Source organism: Ursus arctos, unplaced genomic scaffold (assembly GCF_023065955.2).
Source record: "Ursus arctos isolate Adak ecotype North America unplaced genomic scaffold, UrsArc2.0 scaffold_24, whole genome shotgun sequence".
Lineage (NCBI taxonomy): Eukaryota > Metazoa > Chordata > Mammalia > Carnivora > Ursidae > Ursus > Ursus arctos.
This window is the reverse complement of record NW_026622919.1, coordinates 36,273,397-36,290,651: the sequence shown is the minus strand read 5'-3', so window position 1 is coordinate 36,290,651 and position 17,255 is coordinate 36,273,397. Positions and strand designations below refer to the sequence as shown.

Genomic DNA, 17,255 nt, shown 5'->3' with positions numbered 1-17,255 from the left:
TGGTCCCCAAACTCCACCCCTGGGTTGGGGCCGAGGCTAGATGAGAGCTCCACTCACCTGGAGACGCCAGAGGCCAGGTCAGCTCCGCCACTGCCCATGGCTGCTAGGCATCCCCCTCCCCAGATTTGGGCTGGGTCCAGATCCCTCATTAAAGCACTGCAGGTCACCCAGCACCCCGAATTCTGCTTCATGCCAATAGCGGGGCCGGCTGCCATCCACCTTCCTAGCTTTTGCCGGGACCGGGAGTCCAGGCTAGGGGGTGGGGGCATGGAACACAAGGCTGGCGGGGCAATGGGATCCCATCCCCGCCTGCGGCCTGGCTCTGCCAACATCATCCCTTTCCCCGTGGGAGAAAGAAAGGTTACTCGAAGGCCAGGGAAAACAGCAACGCTGGACAGAGGTGGTGGCAGCCTGTGGACTGTCAACATCAGACTCGAGCTCTGGAAGGACAGGGTGTAAAGTGCAGTTTGGGGGCGCGGTCTGATTTCCTCCTGGTTTTTCCTGGATGTGAGTGCACGGACAAACCGTTTAAGCTTCCCGGGCTGGTTCAGGGACGCGAGAACCCTACAAGCACGACCGCGGGGTCACGGTGAGGATCGCGTGAACACACCACAGGACTCAGCAGTCGGCGCCCCCCTGCGCCCCCCTTTGCCCTTCGAGCACAGTGTGGGGAGGGGGTGGGGCGGAAGGAAGATGGGAGGTACAGAGGTTAGAAAGGCCGTGGCCCTGAGTAGTCCCTACAAGGACAGTGCAGTCCACCCTGAGCAGATCACCTGAGCATCGAAACAGCAGGAAGTGGGGGCAGGATGCTTGGAAGGCAAGATCTTGGTCAAGAGTCTGAGGACATCTGGTGGGGATTCCCTTCATTCCCTGAAAGCCCTCCTGGGGTGACAGAACCATCGTCCTGTCACGCCACACCCACTGCTGCTGCAGCTGTCACCCTGCACACTGTCCTCCGAGAGCCCAGAGGACAGCACACTCCCTGCGGTGACGAAGATGCTCTGATCTGTGCCGTCCGCTAGCCTTATGCTAGTGCCGCAGGACTGCACTCCTAGCCGTCCGGGGAAACGGAGACAGCCGCACGTGGCTAGCATCTACCATACCGGACAATGCAGGCTCCGATTTTCCCCTGGCCGCTATCCTGCCGCTTCAGCCAGTCTCCCCTGCCTCAACTGGCCTCTCCCTCGTAGGCACAGGGGAAAGAGAAGGAAAACAACTTCCAGGTCAGTAGGGTTTCGGTGCAGCCCAGAGGGAAGGGTTAGACGAACTTAGCGTAGTCCTGTGGTGAGCCTTGGGATTCTAGGACCAGGAACAACAACCCGAACACACAAAATAGAAGTGATTTATTTGGTCACAGAATCTCGGGTCTGATGCCGAATAGAAAGAACATTTAGGAAAGGAGAAGGGGCGGCAGCAGGGCTCCAGTCATTGCCTGCCACCCCCCTCCCCACCAGCGAGGTACAGAGGATGGCCAAGCGCTGCGCTCACTGACAGCCCCCTGTGACCTCTGTTCTCCTGCTCTGGGGAGGGACCCCACTGGGGGCTGTCCAAGAGCAGCAGGCCATGCCCGTTGGCAGCATCATCACCCGGGCCTTTGGTCTGTGTCAGGGCAGGCAGCTGGCAGCGGCACGTCCAGGCGGGGATCCCAGAGACCTTGAGATTTCTCACCTCCTCCATCTGTGCAGAAGGGGAGGGAAGAGCATGGGGATCCCATCTTGGGAAAGGGAGGCTGCTGTATCATCCCGGGAGCCCACAACGGGGGAGAGCTTGTGGTTTACTCAGTCATCAAGAGTCTGGCTACCATCCCTGCTCTAGCTACCCACCCTCAGGCGAGGCACCCACTGCCTGCCCCGGCCAAGACCTCATCCCCCCGCCTGGCTGCTCGGATGTCCACCAGGGTCATCTAATGGCAAACAACGACCATTCTTTACACGTACGCATGCTTCAGCTGCCCAAGTGTGTTCACCTCCTATCTCTGATCGTCCTGTCTACTGAGGCTTGGTAACTCCCAGGAAGCAGGTGAACCGCGCTCTCTGAGACTGCACAGTGAGAGCCAGAGCCAGGAGTGCCTCTTGCTGGAGGGCCCCTGGGCTTGCCCGCTGGAGAGCACCGTGAGGGTCTCCCATATTCCCCGTGATTCCACACCCTCCCTTTTTGACCACTGAGAGAACCTGGCACCACACATGGTCTTAGGCCCCTGGAGAGCCCTCGGCATTCTCCACCAGAAGGGAAAGGTGCAAAGAGTGACCGACTTAAGGGCAGGAGAGCCAGCACAGACTCACATCCGGAGGCATCTGTCCTTCCCACCACTTGCCACCCTCTGGCCATCTGGACTCCAGTCGACGGCATATACCTAAACCGAGGTGGGGGTTGGGGGAGGCAGGTCAGTACGGAGGGTGGGGGGCAGGTGCGCCAGGCTTCAACCCCACCGCCGGCCCCACCTCTGCTCACAAGGGTCGGCCATACCTCATCTGCGTGGCCTGGCAGGTCTGTGGCCAGCTTCTGGGCCTTCACGTCCCACACCTTCAGCGTGCTGTCACTGCTGCCGCTGACCAGGAGCCGGCTATCAGCTGACCACGCGATCTGGTACACAGCAGCCACGTGGCCACGCAGGGAAGCCAGGTACCTGGGCCAGGAAAAGGTGATGATGGGTATTAGGTCTTCAAACACGTCTGAAGGGGCCCCTATGCCCACAGCAGTGGTTCTCAACCTCAGCTGCACATTAGAATTGCCTGGGAACGTTTACAAAATCTCACTGCCTAGCCCCTACCCCAGTGTAATCATTACCAGGGTCATAATGGTTTTATATAACTTTTCCAAATGAGCTGCTTCTGGGAGGCCTCTTGGCAGGCCTCCGTACCTGGACAACTCTGCATGACTTAGAATCCAAAGGATGTCTGATAACCCCCTAACACAAGTTGCCTGCTGGCACGTGGCATTGAATAATAGTGGGTCAGGCCCACCTGGAACTTCCAGATCAATACAGACTAGCTATGTCTATTTGGACAAGATTAGGCCTCTCTGAGACTCCGTTTCCTATCCTGAAAAAGAAGTGCTGCCGTGTGGCCCCAGCAAGGGTTTCTTCCCTCATTCCCTTTCTCTTCTTGCCCGTGACTTCGCTTCTCCCTCTGACTTAACCTCAAGGCCACGGTACGTCATTACACCAGTGCTGCTCAGACTTCCCTGGGAGCAGAATCACCCGGTGACCTTGGATTTACACGGTCTGGGGTGGGGCCCGAGGTTCTGCACCACTTTTGAGCTCCCAGATGACGCTGCAGCTGCCGGTCTGCGGACCACACTTCGAGGAGGGCCGGGATAGGACTACACCTCAAACCTACACTTGTGCCGCATGCCTGGCCGTCTTAAGATCATTTCTCTCCTTTGATAGGAAAGGAGCCAGCATTTCAGTGCCTATCTATTGCCATCCCTAAATATACCATCTCACTTAACCCTGGTAACAAAGCAGAGAGGTAGGGTCTGCATATTACAAAAGAGGAAACAAAGGCTCATTATATCTAATGCTTACCAAGGCCACACAGCCAGTAAGTGGCAGAGCCAAACTCCTTCCAGAAGACTAGGGCCCTTCCTCTCCCTCCCCAAGCCCCACTCACTTGCCCGTCCTGCCGTCCCACAGTTTGACGGACTTGTCGAAGGAGGCGCTGGCGACAATGCGGGAGTCAGGGGAGAAGAGCACCTGGTTGATGAGGGCCTGGTGTCCCGTCATCCGTGCAAGCGGCTTCTTGTCCTCTGCTGGGGACCACAGGAATAGGGTGAAGTCGTCTGAGCCAGACACCAGCCTCTCTGGGCCCTGGCCCTAGGAGAGGCAGAAAGCACATGGTGTTGGACATGGCCTCAGGCAGGAGAGCCCGACCTTGGCCGCAAACACCACTGATCACCCCGCACCAGCACGAAGGCCAGCACTAGGAGCAATGAGGCCTGGCCAGCTACCAACTTACATGGGGCCTCTGGCAAGTCACTTCCCCTGAAAGGAAGCCTTATGCACATGGAACGATTTCTAATCACTGCACATAATTACAAGAAGAAACAAGGTACAGAAGAGCGTGTTTAAAGAAGGAAGGATGGGGGCTCCTGGGGGGCTCAGCTGCTTAAGCATCTGACTCTGGATTTCGGTCCAGGTCAGGATCGCAGGGTCGTGGGATCGAGCCCCGAGACGGGCTTCATACTAGCTGTGGAGCCTGCTTAAGATTCTCTCTCTCCTCTGTAACCCCCCACAACACTCCCACTCACTCGCTCTTTCTCAAAAAAGGGATTTTTTAAAAAAGATTTTATTTATTTATTTGACAGAGAGAGACAGCCAGCGAGAGAGGGAACACAAGCAGGGGGAGTGGGAGAGGAAGAAGCAGGCTCATAGCGGAGGAGCCTGATGTGGGGCTCAATCCTAGGACCCCGGGATCACACCCTGAGCCGAAGGCAGACGCTTAACGACTGAGCCACCCAGGCGCCCCTCAAAAAAGGGATTTTACATGTGGGTTTATATGCATTTATACATATGAAGTCTCTGGAAGGAAACACAGGATACTAGGATACTTCCAGAACATAGGATGCTTCCAGAAGGAATGGAAGGGCAACAGAGATGGGAGACTTTTTCACTATCTACTTTTTTGTGTTCTTTGATCCTTGGACCACGTGAATGTGTTACTTTAAATAAAAAAAGAGGGGCGCCTGGGGGGCTCAGTTGGTTGAGCGAACGACTCTTGGTTTCAGCTCAGGGTATGACCTCAGGGTCGTGTCAGGCTCCATGTTCAGCAAGAAGACTGCTGGAAATTCTCTCTCTCCCTCTCTACCCCTCCCCTACTGTGCTTGCGTGTGTGTGCTTTCTCTCTCTCAAATAAATAAATAAATTTAAAAAAAAATAGAGAAAGTGCAATAAATAAGCAGATAAAGGAAACAAAATGATTAAAATTATTCATGGGGGGGCGCCTGGGTGGCTCAGTCGTTAAGCGTCTGCCTTCGGCTCAGGGCGTGATCCCGGTGTTCTGGGATCGAGCCCCACATCAGGCTCCTCCACTGGGAGCCTGCTTCTTCCTCTCCCACTCCCCCTGCTTGTGTTCCCTCTCTCGCTGGCTGTCTCTCTGTCAAATAAATCAATAAAATCTTAAAATAAATAAATAAATAAAATGATCCCTGTGTGTTAAGATTTTAGAAGTGTAAACTAGGATTATCACGAAGAACTTTCTGGAAAAGAAAAGGGGGAGGGAACTGGGTGTCTGCAGTGTTTCCGGGACCAGTGGAGGACGAGTATGGAGCCGGGCATGCTGGTGGCCGGCACACACTCACCCGCACGAGGTTGTATCGCTTCAGAGCCCTGTCTTTCAGCTCCTGCACTGTGGCCAGGTACCGGAGGGGAGAGGAGATGAGGAAGCCCATTAGAAAATCCCACGCCAACGGCGAACACCCCTGCCCACGTCCGAATCTCGCACATTAAGCCAGAGAAGCAGCTCCTTCCCAGGCAGCCCTCTCCCGCCCACTCACAGGACCCTTGGAGGTCTTGGGCGTTAACCGAGGCCTCGGCTGGCTCAAAGGCGCCTGTGCGCAGGGCGTAGTCAGTGCTGAGCGCCATGGTATTCACCCAGTGGCCGTGGCCTTGCAGAGTCCGGCACAGCACACCCTAGGGCAGAGGGAGTCGGGTCAGAGACACTCCCACCCCACTCTTCACCCTAGGGACCCCCAGCTTAGCCCCAGAAGACAGTGATGCAGGACTCAGAACCAGGACCCTCGTTCATTGTGATCTTAATCGAATCACCCCTCTGGGCTCAAGTCTCGCCTCATGTCTAAAATGAACGTGCGGGGCCAGATCATGGCTCCTGAAAGCATGTATCATAGGAAGCAAGTGAAGGACGTGGGAATACACAGGCTCCAGTCAAGGAACTCTGGGATCCGGCAGGTTCCATAAAGCTAACAGGCCTCCTACGGCAGGAACGTCCGGACCGTGCTAACGAACACTGGAACCTTCACTATCAGGGAAGCCCACCCACATACCCCACCGTTCCTGAAGCACCTCCCCGACCTGGAACCCAGAATGAACTGGCAAACCTGCCTCCCAGCCCTGGCATCCCGTGACCTGAGATTCCCCCAGCCTGGGTCCCGGACCCTCCCGGCTCTTACATCATGAGCCCTCCAGACTTTGATGGTGCGGTCCTGGGAGGCAGAGTAGAGAAGCCCGTCCCCTCCCCACCGGAGACACGTGACTGACTGCGTGTGCCCAGTGAGGATGCGCTCACAGCGGCCTGCAGTCGTATCCCAGACCCGCACGCTGCCATCCTTGGAGCTGCTGGCCACGTAGCGGCACTCCGGGTTCCTGGAGCGAGGGAGACGTGACCTTGCTTCTGACCTGGCAGTGCCCACAGCACCTCCCCATGCTCAGCTCGAAGGCCAGGACAATGACGAGACAGCTTCCTGACTCCAAGATCAAGCTGCACTGCAAGGCAGCTCTCAGGCCCCATGACGAGCAGCCCCACCCCGCCAACAGCAACACAGGCTCGGAACACCTGCCCCACCGCCTGCCATGCCACTACTGTTGCTCAGGCCGGCCATCTCACCCCCTCAGCAGGGGAGAGGACGGTTCTGAACCCCCAGCCCCTCATTCCCCCCCGGCTCTGTCAGTGTCACTTACGCATGGAGGGGCTCCCAGCTCAGGCCTGTGATCCACTTGCTGTGGCCAGCGAGGGCCCTGCCCACCTGCTTCCCTGTGCTTGGGTCCCACAGGAGAATCTGAAGGACAGAAGCTTACTCAATAACCCTCCCCGAACTGTCCCTGGGTCCACTGCCCCCAACCCATCCTTCCCTGAAGACCCCAGAACCTGATTTGACCCATCTCCTAGGAAGGGAGCCCAGAGTCCCTGTCTAGTTACCCTGACCACCACCTACCTGGCCATTCTTGCAGCCCGAGGCCAGCTTCTTGCCGTCTGGGGACCAGGATATGCTAAGCACCCAGTGTCTGTGTCCTAGGAAAGCAGGGGAGGGAGAAAGGAGGAGCACGCCTATCTTGACTCCCAGTGCCTAGCAGTGCCTGGCACTCCTCAGCTAGCCCTGAGTAAATGAGCAGTCGAACCAAAAGAGCAATGAGGCTTTCAAAGTGCTAAAGCCACGCATCCCACTGCACAGATAACATTTCCACTTCCTAATAATTCCTTACACGACACATGGTATAAAGCATTTGCACACACGCCATCCCTTATCATTCTCACGATAGCTCTAAAGTATGGAGCAAGAACGATTCCCAATTTCTCAGATGATAAAACTGAAGCTTGGGGAGCACGCCCTGCACACACAAGGTCACCCAGCTCGTGTGTGGTCCCCCGGCCAGAAGCATCAGCACCAGCTGGGAACCTGACATGCAAATTCTCAGGCCACATCTCAGAACTAAGGAGACCAAAACTCTGGGGGTGGGGCCCAGCAATGTGTACGTTAACACGTCTCCCAGGTGATTCTGATGCACGGTCAAGTTTGAGAACCACTGTGGTAGAGGCTGGATCTAAGCCAGGTTCTCCTTGCTACCAGCTGTCAGCACAACCCACAACCCCACACTCCGGGCCAGCATCTGCTTGTCTGTATGTGGCCAGCTGGGTTCAAAGGTGCGGTCTCTACCTAGAAACAGGCACTGCTAACTGGCTGTGAAGGGGCTGAATCGGCTCTGGGCCTCCTCAGGAACTAAAGGGCTGAGTACATGATCACACACCCACCACTGGGTTAAGACCCCCTATGTAGCTAACTGCGTACTGACCCTGGCATGTGAAATGCGGTGTCTCGGTGCTGAGATCCCAGAAGCGCACAGTGGTGTCTCCGGAGCCACTGGCCAGGTACCTGGGGAAGAAGAGAGGCCACCTGACCTCTGCAGTGGGGACAAGGGGTAGGACCTACACCAGAACACTGCATATGTATGTTTCTGCTGCCTATTCAATTGTCTCCTGGGCATAGAATCTGGGGCTGGACTTTTCTCTCTCCCCTGAGAAGGAGAAACATAACACTGATACCATCTGGGAGAAGACCCCAGGCGGCCATTTCTCTCCTCTTCCTTTCTAAAAGGAATGGCCACAGCTATAACCAGGTTTGAAGCTTCTCATTATCCTCGTATGATTGCAAAAAGCAAAGAAATTCAGTTTCACAGATGACTACTTAAGTCAGAAAGTGACTTGTCTGGGTCACACAGCTAGGAAGCTTGCCGCTCAGCTCTCCTGAGATCAAGTCCAGGAAGGACCCTCCCAAGATGGGTGTCCTTCAAGACCGAACCCCGCTGGGGAAGTCCCTAACCTGCAATTTGTGCCCAGAGCTCAGGTCTAGGATAGGCAGCTTGAGGTCCCATTGATTGTAACCCCCCACCCCAGCCAGAGGCTGCACTCCCACACTCCACTCCACGATTCTGCAGCTGTCCTTACTTTCCTGTGGGGCTGAAGGCCACAGAAATGACCGCCTCGCTATGACCTTCCAAAGAACTGGTGCAGCGAGTCACAGCACGGACCCTGAAGATGGCCTGTGGCTGGTAGATGATGTCAAGGACCTTCTCTGTCTCCACTGCCTGTGACTCCAGCGTCTTCCCCAGTGATGAGATGATCTCAGCATCGTGGACATAGAAAGCCAGTGGCAAGGGATCCTCCTGGAGGGCAACAGCAAAGGGCAGCCCCTCCATCAAAGGATAGGCAGGAGCACTCCCCACTGGGCTGTGGGCAGGTGAAGCTTTATTCTTCTCAGCCACTGTTTGGGACACCCCCCACCATGCCCACTGAGCAAGGCCTTTTTTATCCTCAAAGAGTAACTGCAGGACACTTACATAGTACTTTAAAATCCTTGATCTGCATCTTACAACAACCCTGGGAGGCAGGCATCAATACTCCCACTTGATAGATGAGAAAACTGAGGCTCAGAGCAGCTACAACTAATTAGCCCAATGTCCTATTGCTAAGGACGAATTCAAGTGCTTCAGAAAGAAATTTAAACTCCTGAATTAGTGTTAATATACAGAATTATGCAGCATTTTCTAAACCACCACACTATGCCCTACGATGTGTAAGAAGCATCCAAAAAACTGGCTGAAAATGCAGACTCTGGGGGCACCTGGGTGGCTCAGTCCGTTAAGCGGCTGCCTTTGGCTCAGGTCATGAACCCCACTTCTCCCTCTGCCCCTCTCCCTGCTTGTGAGCTCTCTCTCAAATAAATATAAATAAAATCTTAAAAAAAAGGAAAGAAAGAAAATGCAGACTCTGCCTCACTCCCGGAGTCTTGTAGTAAATCTGGGGTGGGGGTCCAGGTACTGTATTTTTAAGCCCCTAACCCCACCAGAGGGCAGCATTTTGATAAACACTGGCTTAGAAGAGCAAGGGTTTCGAATCTGACATTTGGGTTCCAACTGCAAATCTACCACCCACCGCGTGGCATCGCACGAATAATTGAATGCCTCTGGGCCACCCTGTAAAATGGAGATATTAAAGAGGAGCTGTGTCGAGGAATTTGACGATGCACCCAATGCGTTCAAAATGCGGTCTCTCTCCCCAGATGGACCCTGACGGTCGGCGCGCAAAGCGCTGTCACACTGATTAGATCTCCTGACCCTCCCCCGAGGTAGGTGGCCCTGCCACGGACAAGACGCCAGGGTGGTTCACCCGCCGTCGCTGAGCAGTGGGACCCCCGAACCCCACACTTGGGGTCTCCCGCTCCCCTTTGGGCCGGACCAGGGCAGGGCCGCCCGCCCAGCGTGGGGGATGAGGGGCCGCCCGGGCCGCCGCTCACCTGGGCCAGCAGCGCGTTGCACACGAGCTGCAGCTTGTCCGGGGTGATGTCCACGGGCACGTCGAACGGGGAGCCCAGCAGCTGCCCGCCCTCATCCTGGAACTGCACCAGCAGCCGCTGCACGTCGCACGCCGCCGCCTCGTCCTGCGCCCACAAGGGCGGGGGTCAGTCACGCCGCCCCACCGGAAAGCCCCCACCGCCGCCTCCCTCTGGCCCCGGGGACCCCGGACCCGAGCGCCCCCGCCCGCACTCACGCACACCCACCTCCGCAGCAGCCGCCGCCATCCCGCGTCCCCACGTGGAGGAGAAAGACTCCGGCGGGACGGAGCGCCGCCCCCGCGGTCGCGCGGCCCGTCAGCCCGCGACATCGCCCTCTGGTGTGGCGGAGGGGAAGTGTCACGCCGTGTCCGGCCCCGCGTGGCCCTGGGCGTACCTGGTACCCACCTCTCCAGCCTCCTCTTGGACAGGTGGCCGTCGCCCCATTCAGTACCTCCCAGTGCCGTGCAGGATGCAAACGGCCTTTTGTCTCTGTAGAACGGGGATTCTTGCCCCACTTCATAGATGGGGAAATCAAGGCTCTGAGGGGTTAACTGATTTTCCCCAAACTCAGAGACAGGAAACGGTGGAAGACTGAATTGGCTTTGCTCTGGGCGGCAGCAGCCTTGCAGGGGCGGCTTACAAAACCAGAGCCTGTTGGCTTGAAGGCAGAAATTATTATTTTTTAAAAATGGATCACATCAATTCATAATTCTTGAATACAAAAGCAAAAAGTGTCTACAGTTTTCAACACTGTAAAGCAGTAACAACAATGATGAGAATGAGAGCAACGTGTTAGGGATTGTTCTAAGTGCTTTATACATGTAACTCATTTAATCCTTACAAAAACCCTTCTGTCAAAAGAAACAAAAAACAAAACGAAAACCCTTCCGTGCCCACGTTACAGATGAGGAACCGAGGCAGAGACCGGCTAACAGGAGGGCTCTTACAGGAAACCTGGGATCTTCTTTGGAGCTCTGCCCACATCCCGGGGGTCTCAAGCTCCGCCAATCTGGCCTCCTTAACCTGTCCCGAGTCTGTTCTCCCCGTCTCCTCTCTCCACTCTGGGCTGAGTCGTTGTAATTGTCTACAACAGCCTCGTGATTGGCCTCTCTGTTTCCATTCTTGCCTCTTCCCACGCATCCTCCACACTGACGTCTTCAAACCAAAGGGTAATGTTTTCAAGCCAAAGATCTGGTCTGTCACTGTCCACCCTAAAACCCTACAGTGACTCCCATTAGAAGCAGGACAAAGGTCAAACTCCTTATGATGCTCCGCTCAGCCTTACTTCCTCTCCAGCAACTCCTCGCTCTTTAAGATCAGATTCTTCTGGCTTTTTCTTCGTTCTTCCAAAGCATAACTCTTCTTGCCTTTGTACTTGCAGATTTCTCTGTCTGGAACTCTTATGGATTGAATTGTATCTGCACCCTCTCCCAATTCATAAGTTGAAGCCCTAACCCCCAGGGTCATTGTATTTGGAGATAGAGCCTATATTGGAGTAATAAAGATTAAATGAGGTCAGGAGGGTGGAGCCCTAGTCCAACAGGATTGGTGTCCTTATAAGAGGAGGAAGAGATCGAGATATCTCTCCTGCTCTTCCTCTTTCTCTAGCTCTCTCTCTCTCTGCCCCATGCCCCCTCCTCACACAGGGAAGAGGCCATGTGAAGACAGTGAAAACGTGGCCATCTACAAGCTAGGAAGAGAAGCCTCACCAGAAACCAGTGTTGATGGCACCTTGATCTTAAACCTCTAGACTCCGGAACTGTGAAAAAATACGCTTATTTTTCAAAAATTTCACTTATTCAAGCCACTCTGCCTGTGGTATTTTCTTACAGCAGCCTGAGCAGAGGAAGACAGGAGCAATTCCTCATTCTTCAGGTCTTGCCTGAAATATGCATGCATTCATTCAACAAATGTCTCTGCCAGGCATTGTTCTAGGAACTCTGTTTTAACTCATTTAATCATTTGCTCAGGAAACCTTCTCTGAAACAATGCTACGTTTCCCCATTGTGTGTTTTCAAAATATCCTGGTATTCTTTGTATTTAGAAATCACAGGTCCATGGAATGATTTCATCCATTCATCCAACGAATATCGTTGAGCCCCAGTGTACACACTGTGATAGCCCCTGGAAATACGTAAGTGAACAAAAGAGACACAAATCCTCGTCCTCACAAGTGGTCTCGGCTTCCACTGTCATTCACACTTCCTGGTACACAGTAGATGCCTAAGAATTGCTTGGGGTGTGAATTACTGAATCAGGATTTTTTTGTTATTTTTTTCAAGATTTTATTTATTTATTTGACAGAGAGCGTGCACAAGCAGGGGGAGCAGCAGCCAGAAGGAGAGGGAGAAGCAGGCTTCCCGCCGAGCAGGAAGCCCGATGTGGGACTCGATCTCAGGACCCCAGGATCATGACCCGAGGCAAAGGCAGATGCTTAACCAACTGAGCCACCCAGGTGTCCCTGAATCAGGATTTGAATCTAAGGTCCCTTGGACCTAGTCAGACAACTTGAGTTTTCTGCCAGTGGCAGGATCATTCATCACATAACTTCGTTGCTACAGAGAGCTTGCCCCCATAAAGGAGCTCAGGGTTTAGGACACCACGATGGCAGGGAATCCCTCCCTACATTCATTCATGTATTTATTCAGTCAACAAACATGCATCAGACAAATATGCATCAGGGCTGAGCCTTGGGTCCAGAGGCGCAGAACTTGTCCAAGGTCATAGCTGTGTCCAAGGTTACAGATCGAGGAGCAGAATCCAGTGTAGGTGACCCACCTATGCTTTTTCTGCAATGCACTTCTCTGCCCTGGTCAGGTAGGTTTGAAGATATACGCAGGGAGGGGCCAGAATGGCGGTAAGTGAAGAAAATCATCAGCATAGAGACGCTATTCATTCATCCATTCATTCATTGAGGAGACCCGCATTGGGCAGTGACTCTGCCAGGCTCTGTGCCAGGGTGGAGAGGGTGAGGGGGGCGATGGCCGAACTGCATAAGATGCTGTCCCTTGTTCTTGCCCACTCAGAGGGAGCCCACAACCCAGGCTTGGAGATCCTGGAAGGCAAGAGCTCTGAGTCCAAGTAGAAACAGACTCAAATTTGTCTCAGGAACCCTCAGTCAGATGGGGAGAAACTAGTCCTGCCCCAGGGGAGACCTGCTGTGCTGGTGAAAACAGCTCTTGTCCCAGGAAGACCCCCTTTTGATGTGGGAGACTCAGCTTGCCTGGAGAGGTCCCAGGTAAATGGGGGGAGGCAGTACAGTCCTTGGGCTCAGGGAATTCCCGGACTGAGCCAGCTCTTGCCCAAGGAGAAGACTAAGTCTAGCTGGGGACATGCAGAGCCCATCAGCAGGGAGCTCCCAGTCTGATGGGAGAGGTAGACTGAATGCCTCCACCCCAGACAGATGGTGGGTGCAGGAGAAGGTGTGAAACCAAAACACTGAAACAAAGCACCCACTTGCACCAAACTGAGTTTGCAAACCCCTCTGTCTTTCTGAAAAGGAAGGACCTTTTCAACAATGAGTGCCAGAGGGTAGGGGACTTGTGGGCAAGTGGAAGAGGGGAAGGAACTCTCCTCCCCCCTCTATCCCTCCTCCCTCCAGAAGGGCATTTCTGGAAGTCTCCAGTTGGTCCCGGACCTGGGCAGCTGCTCTCTCTAAGTCTGCCAGCCCCTCAGCTGTCACTCTGCTCCCAAAATAGCAGTGGTTGGGGGGAGGGAGAGGAGGTTGTTTATCTGGGATGGAGGGGGGACAAGGGGTATTATAGCTGTGCCTAGGGAGGGGGTCTCCCTCCTTTCTGGATCTTTCTCTCATTCTTTGTGGTATGAGTGCCTGAGTCCAGGACGGCCCCTGAACAGGACGCTGGGGCAGAGGTTAGTCAGCGCTCCCACGTGGTAATGACTGTCCAGTCTGGGGAGGGGGAGGGCCCTGAGTATCAATGACAGACTCCAGGGGCACCTGCCCCTGTGGCCAAATATGGTCTGGAGCCACTGGCAGGGGCGATAAAGCCTCTTGGGTGGGGGAGGGGGCAGACTAAGGCTTGGCGTCCGGGGGTTCATAAGGGGGCTCAGCGGAGCAGCATCACAGAAGGACAGACCAGGAGCACTGTCCCCTAAGAAAGTGAGCCCACCTGGAGGGTTCCTCAGACCGGGGAGGGAGAAGGGGGACCGAGAAGAACTTTCAAGGCTTGCAGTGAGAAATTCAGGCCTTTGGTGCAGTGGCTTCACCTGTCCAGCTGGGAGGGACAGAGAGGGAGGCACGGGGGCTCTAAGACTCCCTCAACCATGCTATTCTCCAAGCAAATACTATAAAGTCCTTCTGGGTGGTGGATTTGGGGGTGATGGGGGTGGGTTCTTTCCAGGCGGAATCCTCGCCTTCCATCCTGGTCAGAGGAGACCCTGGAGCCTCACACCTCAGGCCAGGAGTCCAGTCCTGGGTCTGGAGTGAGGGGCTGGCCAGACGGAGCTGCTCCTGTCCTGACAGATGGCGGAGGCAGAAGCGGTGCAGCTGAAGGAGGAAGGGAACCGGCATTTCCAGCTCCAGGACTACAAGGCCGCCACAAAGAGCTACAGCCAGGCCCTGAAGCTGACCAAGGATAAGGCTCTGCTGGCCACGCTCTATCGGAACCGGGCAGCCTGTGGCCTGAAAACGGTCTGGAGCGGGCAGGGCGGGAGGCTGAGGGCCAGGGCTGGGAGGCCGGGGTGCGGAAGCAGCCCCCCAGCCTAATGGGCATCGTCCATTGTTCCAGCCCTCTCACCTGGACCCCTCAGGTTGGAGAAGGGCGCCCCCCACTGCTTTCCTGGACCCACTGCCTGACCCACTCTTCCGGGAGCCGGAAATTCCTCCCATTAGGAGTCAACTTAATGGGCACTGGCATCGCGCCAGGGGTTTTTAAATGTTATTTCGAGGCATCTTACTAACAGCCCCGTTACTGCTGTTTCGTGCCCATATCGCAGATGACAAATTCAGGGCTCAGAGGGCTCCATAGCTTGCCAAGATCTTCCGGGTAATTAGCAGCAGAGCCTGGATTCAAACCCAGGATTGCCTAATGCCACAGCTCATCCCCTCCTCCGTGCCCAGCAAGCCCCCCCCCCCCCTTGGGCCCCTGACCACTGGCAGCTCCCCAGCAAACCCTCCCTGGCTCTCTCCACGTTGTTCCTACCTTAACCCCGGCTCCTTCTTCCCTCTTTCTCAGGAGAGCTACGTTCAGGCGGCCTCAGATGCCTCAAGAGGTGAGCGCCCCTCCCCCAACATCCCCCACCCCCCAACATCCCTGTTTTGTCTAAGAGGCTCTTTGTCAATTGAAGGAATTACAGATTGTGTAAACGCCATCCTAGGCATTGCAGGCGGGACTTCAGATGTCCAGAGAGGCCATCCCTAGATTTTTGCAACTTGCATTATTTATTAAATCATAGGTCGAGGGAGATTCTTTTGTTAAAAGATATTTCCAAAAATCCTTATGTCATGGTGAAGATACACCCTTCTCTGTTGTAAATTAGGGTGTGCTCCTCCTGCGGCTTCCAGGACCAGGGCATGAGCCCAGTCCACTCTGTGGGATTGGGGTCCCTGAGGGGAGGAGGGAGGCAATAGCCCGTTCCACAGGGACTAGGGAGAAATGAACATTCAAATCAACAACAACAACAACAACACCTTTAAACTTAACTTTAACTTCAACTTCGACCTAAACTTCAGTCAATGCTGGCTCAAGTGCATCATCAGAATGGGAAGACCTCTTGGCTGCAGGTGTTGGTTGGGTTCTGTTCTGGTTACTATTCTTTTAGGAGAAAGAGAGATAGTCTGAAGTGAGTTTAGAAGGGAGGAAACCAGCTGGAGTGGGGCCTGGAAATATATCCTGTGAAGAGCGGTTGAGGGAAGTGGCAATATTTATCTTGGGGAAGGCAATTCCCAGGTGGGATGGAGAGCTGCCTTTGTCACAAGGAGGAAGGATTGGATTTCATCTCAGGGGTTCCAGGGCTGATCTTAGGACAAAAGGGCAAACTTACAGGGAGATATATTTCAGGTAGGAAGAGGGAAGGGCTTTCTTGATGGAGCTGCTTGGCTGCCTTGAGAAGGAAGGAGCTCCCCACTCCTGGAGGTAGGCAAGTACTCGTTGGATGAACGCTTGGCTGGGATCATGACATAGCAGAGACTGAAGCATCAGGCGCTAGAGGAGATGACCCATAAGCTCCCTTCCAACCTTGAGGCTATGATTCTTACTGCCTCCTTGACAAAGGGGAGCCTTGGGCCAGAGAGTCCACATGGGTGGATAATCTCCCCTGAAGACACAGAGTCCCTGGAATTGGGGACAGTGACAGCGAAGGGAGGACGGTGGTCTGAAGCCCAGGCCCCTGAGGCCCCGTCTCCCTCATTAGCTATTGACATCAACTCCTCGGACATCAAGGCTCTGTATCGGCGATGCCAGGCGCTGGAGCACCTGGGGAAGCTGGACCAGGCCTTCAAGGATGTGCAGCGCTGTGCCACCCTCGAGCCACGGAACCAAAACTTCCAGGAGACGCTGAGGAGGCTCAATACCAGCATCCAAGAGAAGGTGAGCTGGACCGCTCCCCGCAAGCCTTGGCCTGCCTCCCCCCACTCCTAGTAGGGACAAGTTAGGGAAGCAGGACATCAGGGGAGGCCTAACCCTCCCTCCCCACTCTTGGATGGAGTGAACACATGACACAGGCAGGTGTCAGAGAATAGCCAAGCAGACTCGCCCATCCACCCATCTTTGAATGATCAGAGATGCTTGTTCGAGGGCACAAGCCAGCCAGGACTAGAACATGGGTCTCTTAAATTTCAGATGGAGGCTTTTAAAAAAATTGTAACTTAGTATGTATACAACACGCTCTTCCTCTCTTTCTTTTTTCTTTTTTTTTTTTTAAGATTTTATTTATTCATTTGACAGAGATAGAGACAGCCAGCGAGAGAGGGAACACAAGCAGGGGGAGTGGGAGAGGAAGAAGCAGGCTCATAGCAGAGGAGCCCGATGTGGGGCTCGATGTGGGGTTCGATCCCATAACACCGGGATCACGCCCTGAGCTGAAGGCAGACGCTTAACCGCTGTGCCACCCAGGTGCCGCTCTTCCTCTCTTTCTAGGAGGATAAAGGCAGTATTGAGTAGAGGGTATTGCTGGATGATAGAGAGTCAGGAGCCAGTAGGAACAGGAAATCTTTTCTGGGAAAATGGAGTGGGGTGGGGAGAACTTGGGTCAGAGGTGAAGAATCCTGCATCCTAGTCCTGGCTTAGGTATCAATTTTCTCAGGGATCCCTTGGGTGTCAGTTCCCCCTCAGTAAGAGCAGGAGGGTAACTGATCACTAAGCTCCTTGCTCCGAGACTCAGTAGCTCCTTTGTGCCTGGGGCAGCCCCACGGTGGGATCACAGCACACTGTCCAGAGTGCAGACTCGGGGGCTGTGTAAACAAACCGAGGAGGGACCCGAGATGGGGTGGCAAATGAGAGACCCCCTAGGAGGAA

General features: G+C 54.6%; 2 protein-coding genes across 3 annotated transcripts in view; one reads left to right on the top strand and one right to left on the bottom strand.

Annotated features, from left to right (window-relative positions):
* Positions 1–1,324: 1,324 nt before the first annotated feature.
* Positions 1,325–10,070, bottom strand: NLE1 (notchless homolog 1). The gene is made up of 13 exons (XM_026517604.4): positions 10,009–10,070; positions 9,745–9,888; positions 8,397–8,614; positions 7,745–7,824; positions 6,889–6,965; positions 6,635–6,732; positions 6,127–6,319; positions 5,494–5,629; positions 5,299–5,345; positions 3,612–3,814; positions 2,467–2,626; positions 2,283–2,353; positions 1,325–1,677 (listed from the first exon to the last, which is right to left on the bottom strand). The coding sequence occupies exons 1-13, from the start codon at positions 10,027–10,029 to the stop codon at positions 1,665–1,667; spliced, it is 1,461 nt and encodes a 486-aa protein (XP_026373389.1). The 5' UTR covers positions 10,030–10,070; the 3' UTR covers positions 1,325–1,664.
* Positions 10,071–13,463: 3,393 nt separating this feature from the next.
* Positions 13,464–17,255, top strand: part of UNC45B (unc-45 myosin chaperone B) — a 31,665-nt gene continuing 27,873 nt past the window's right edge. Inside the window, exons 1-4 of one of the 2 annotated variants that reach the window (XM_044390742.3) lie at positions 13,464–13,653; positions 14,264–14,431; positions 14,976–15,012; positions 16,153–16,328. In XM_044390742.3, the coding sequence (XP_044246677.1) occupies positions 14,264–14,431; positions 14,976–15,012; positions 16,153–16,328 (381 nt within the window). In that variant the 5' untranslated portion in view covers positions 13,464–13,653. Of the gene's footprint in view, positions 13,654–13,691; positions 13,901–14,263; positions 14,432–14,975; positions 15,013–16,152; positions 16,329–17,255 lie in introns of those variants that run through there. The other variant, XM_044390741.3, reaches the window with a different exon arrangement.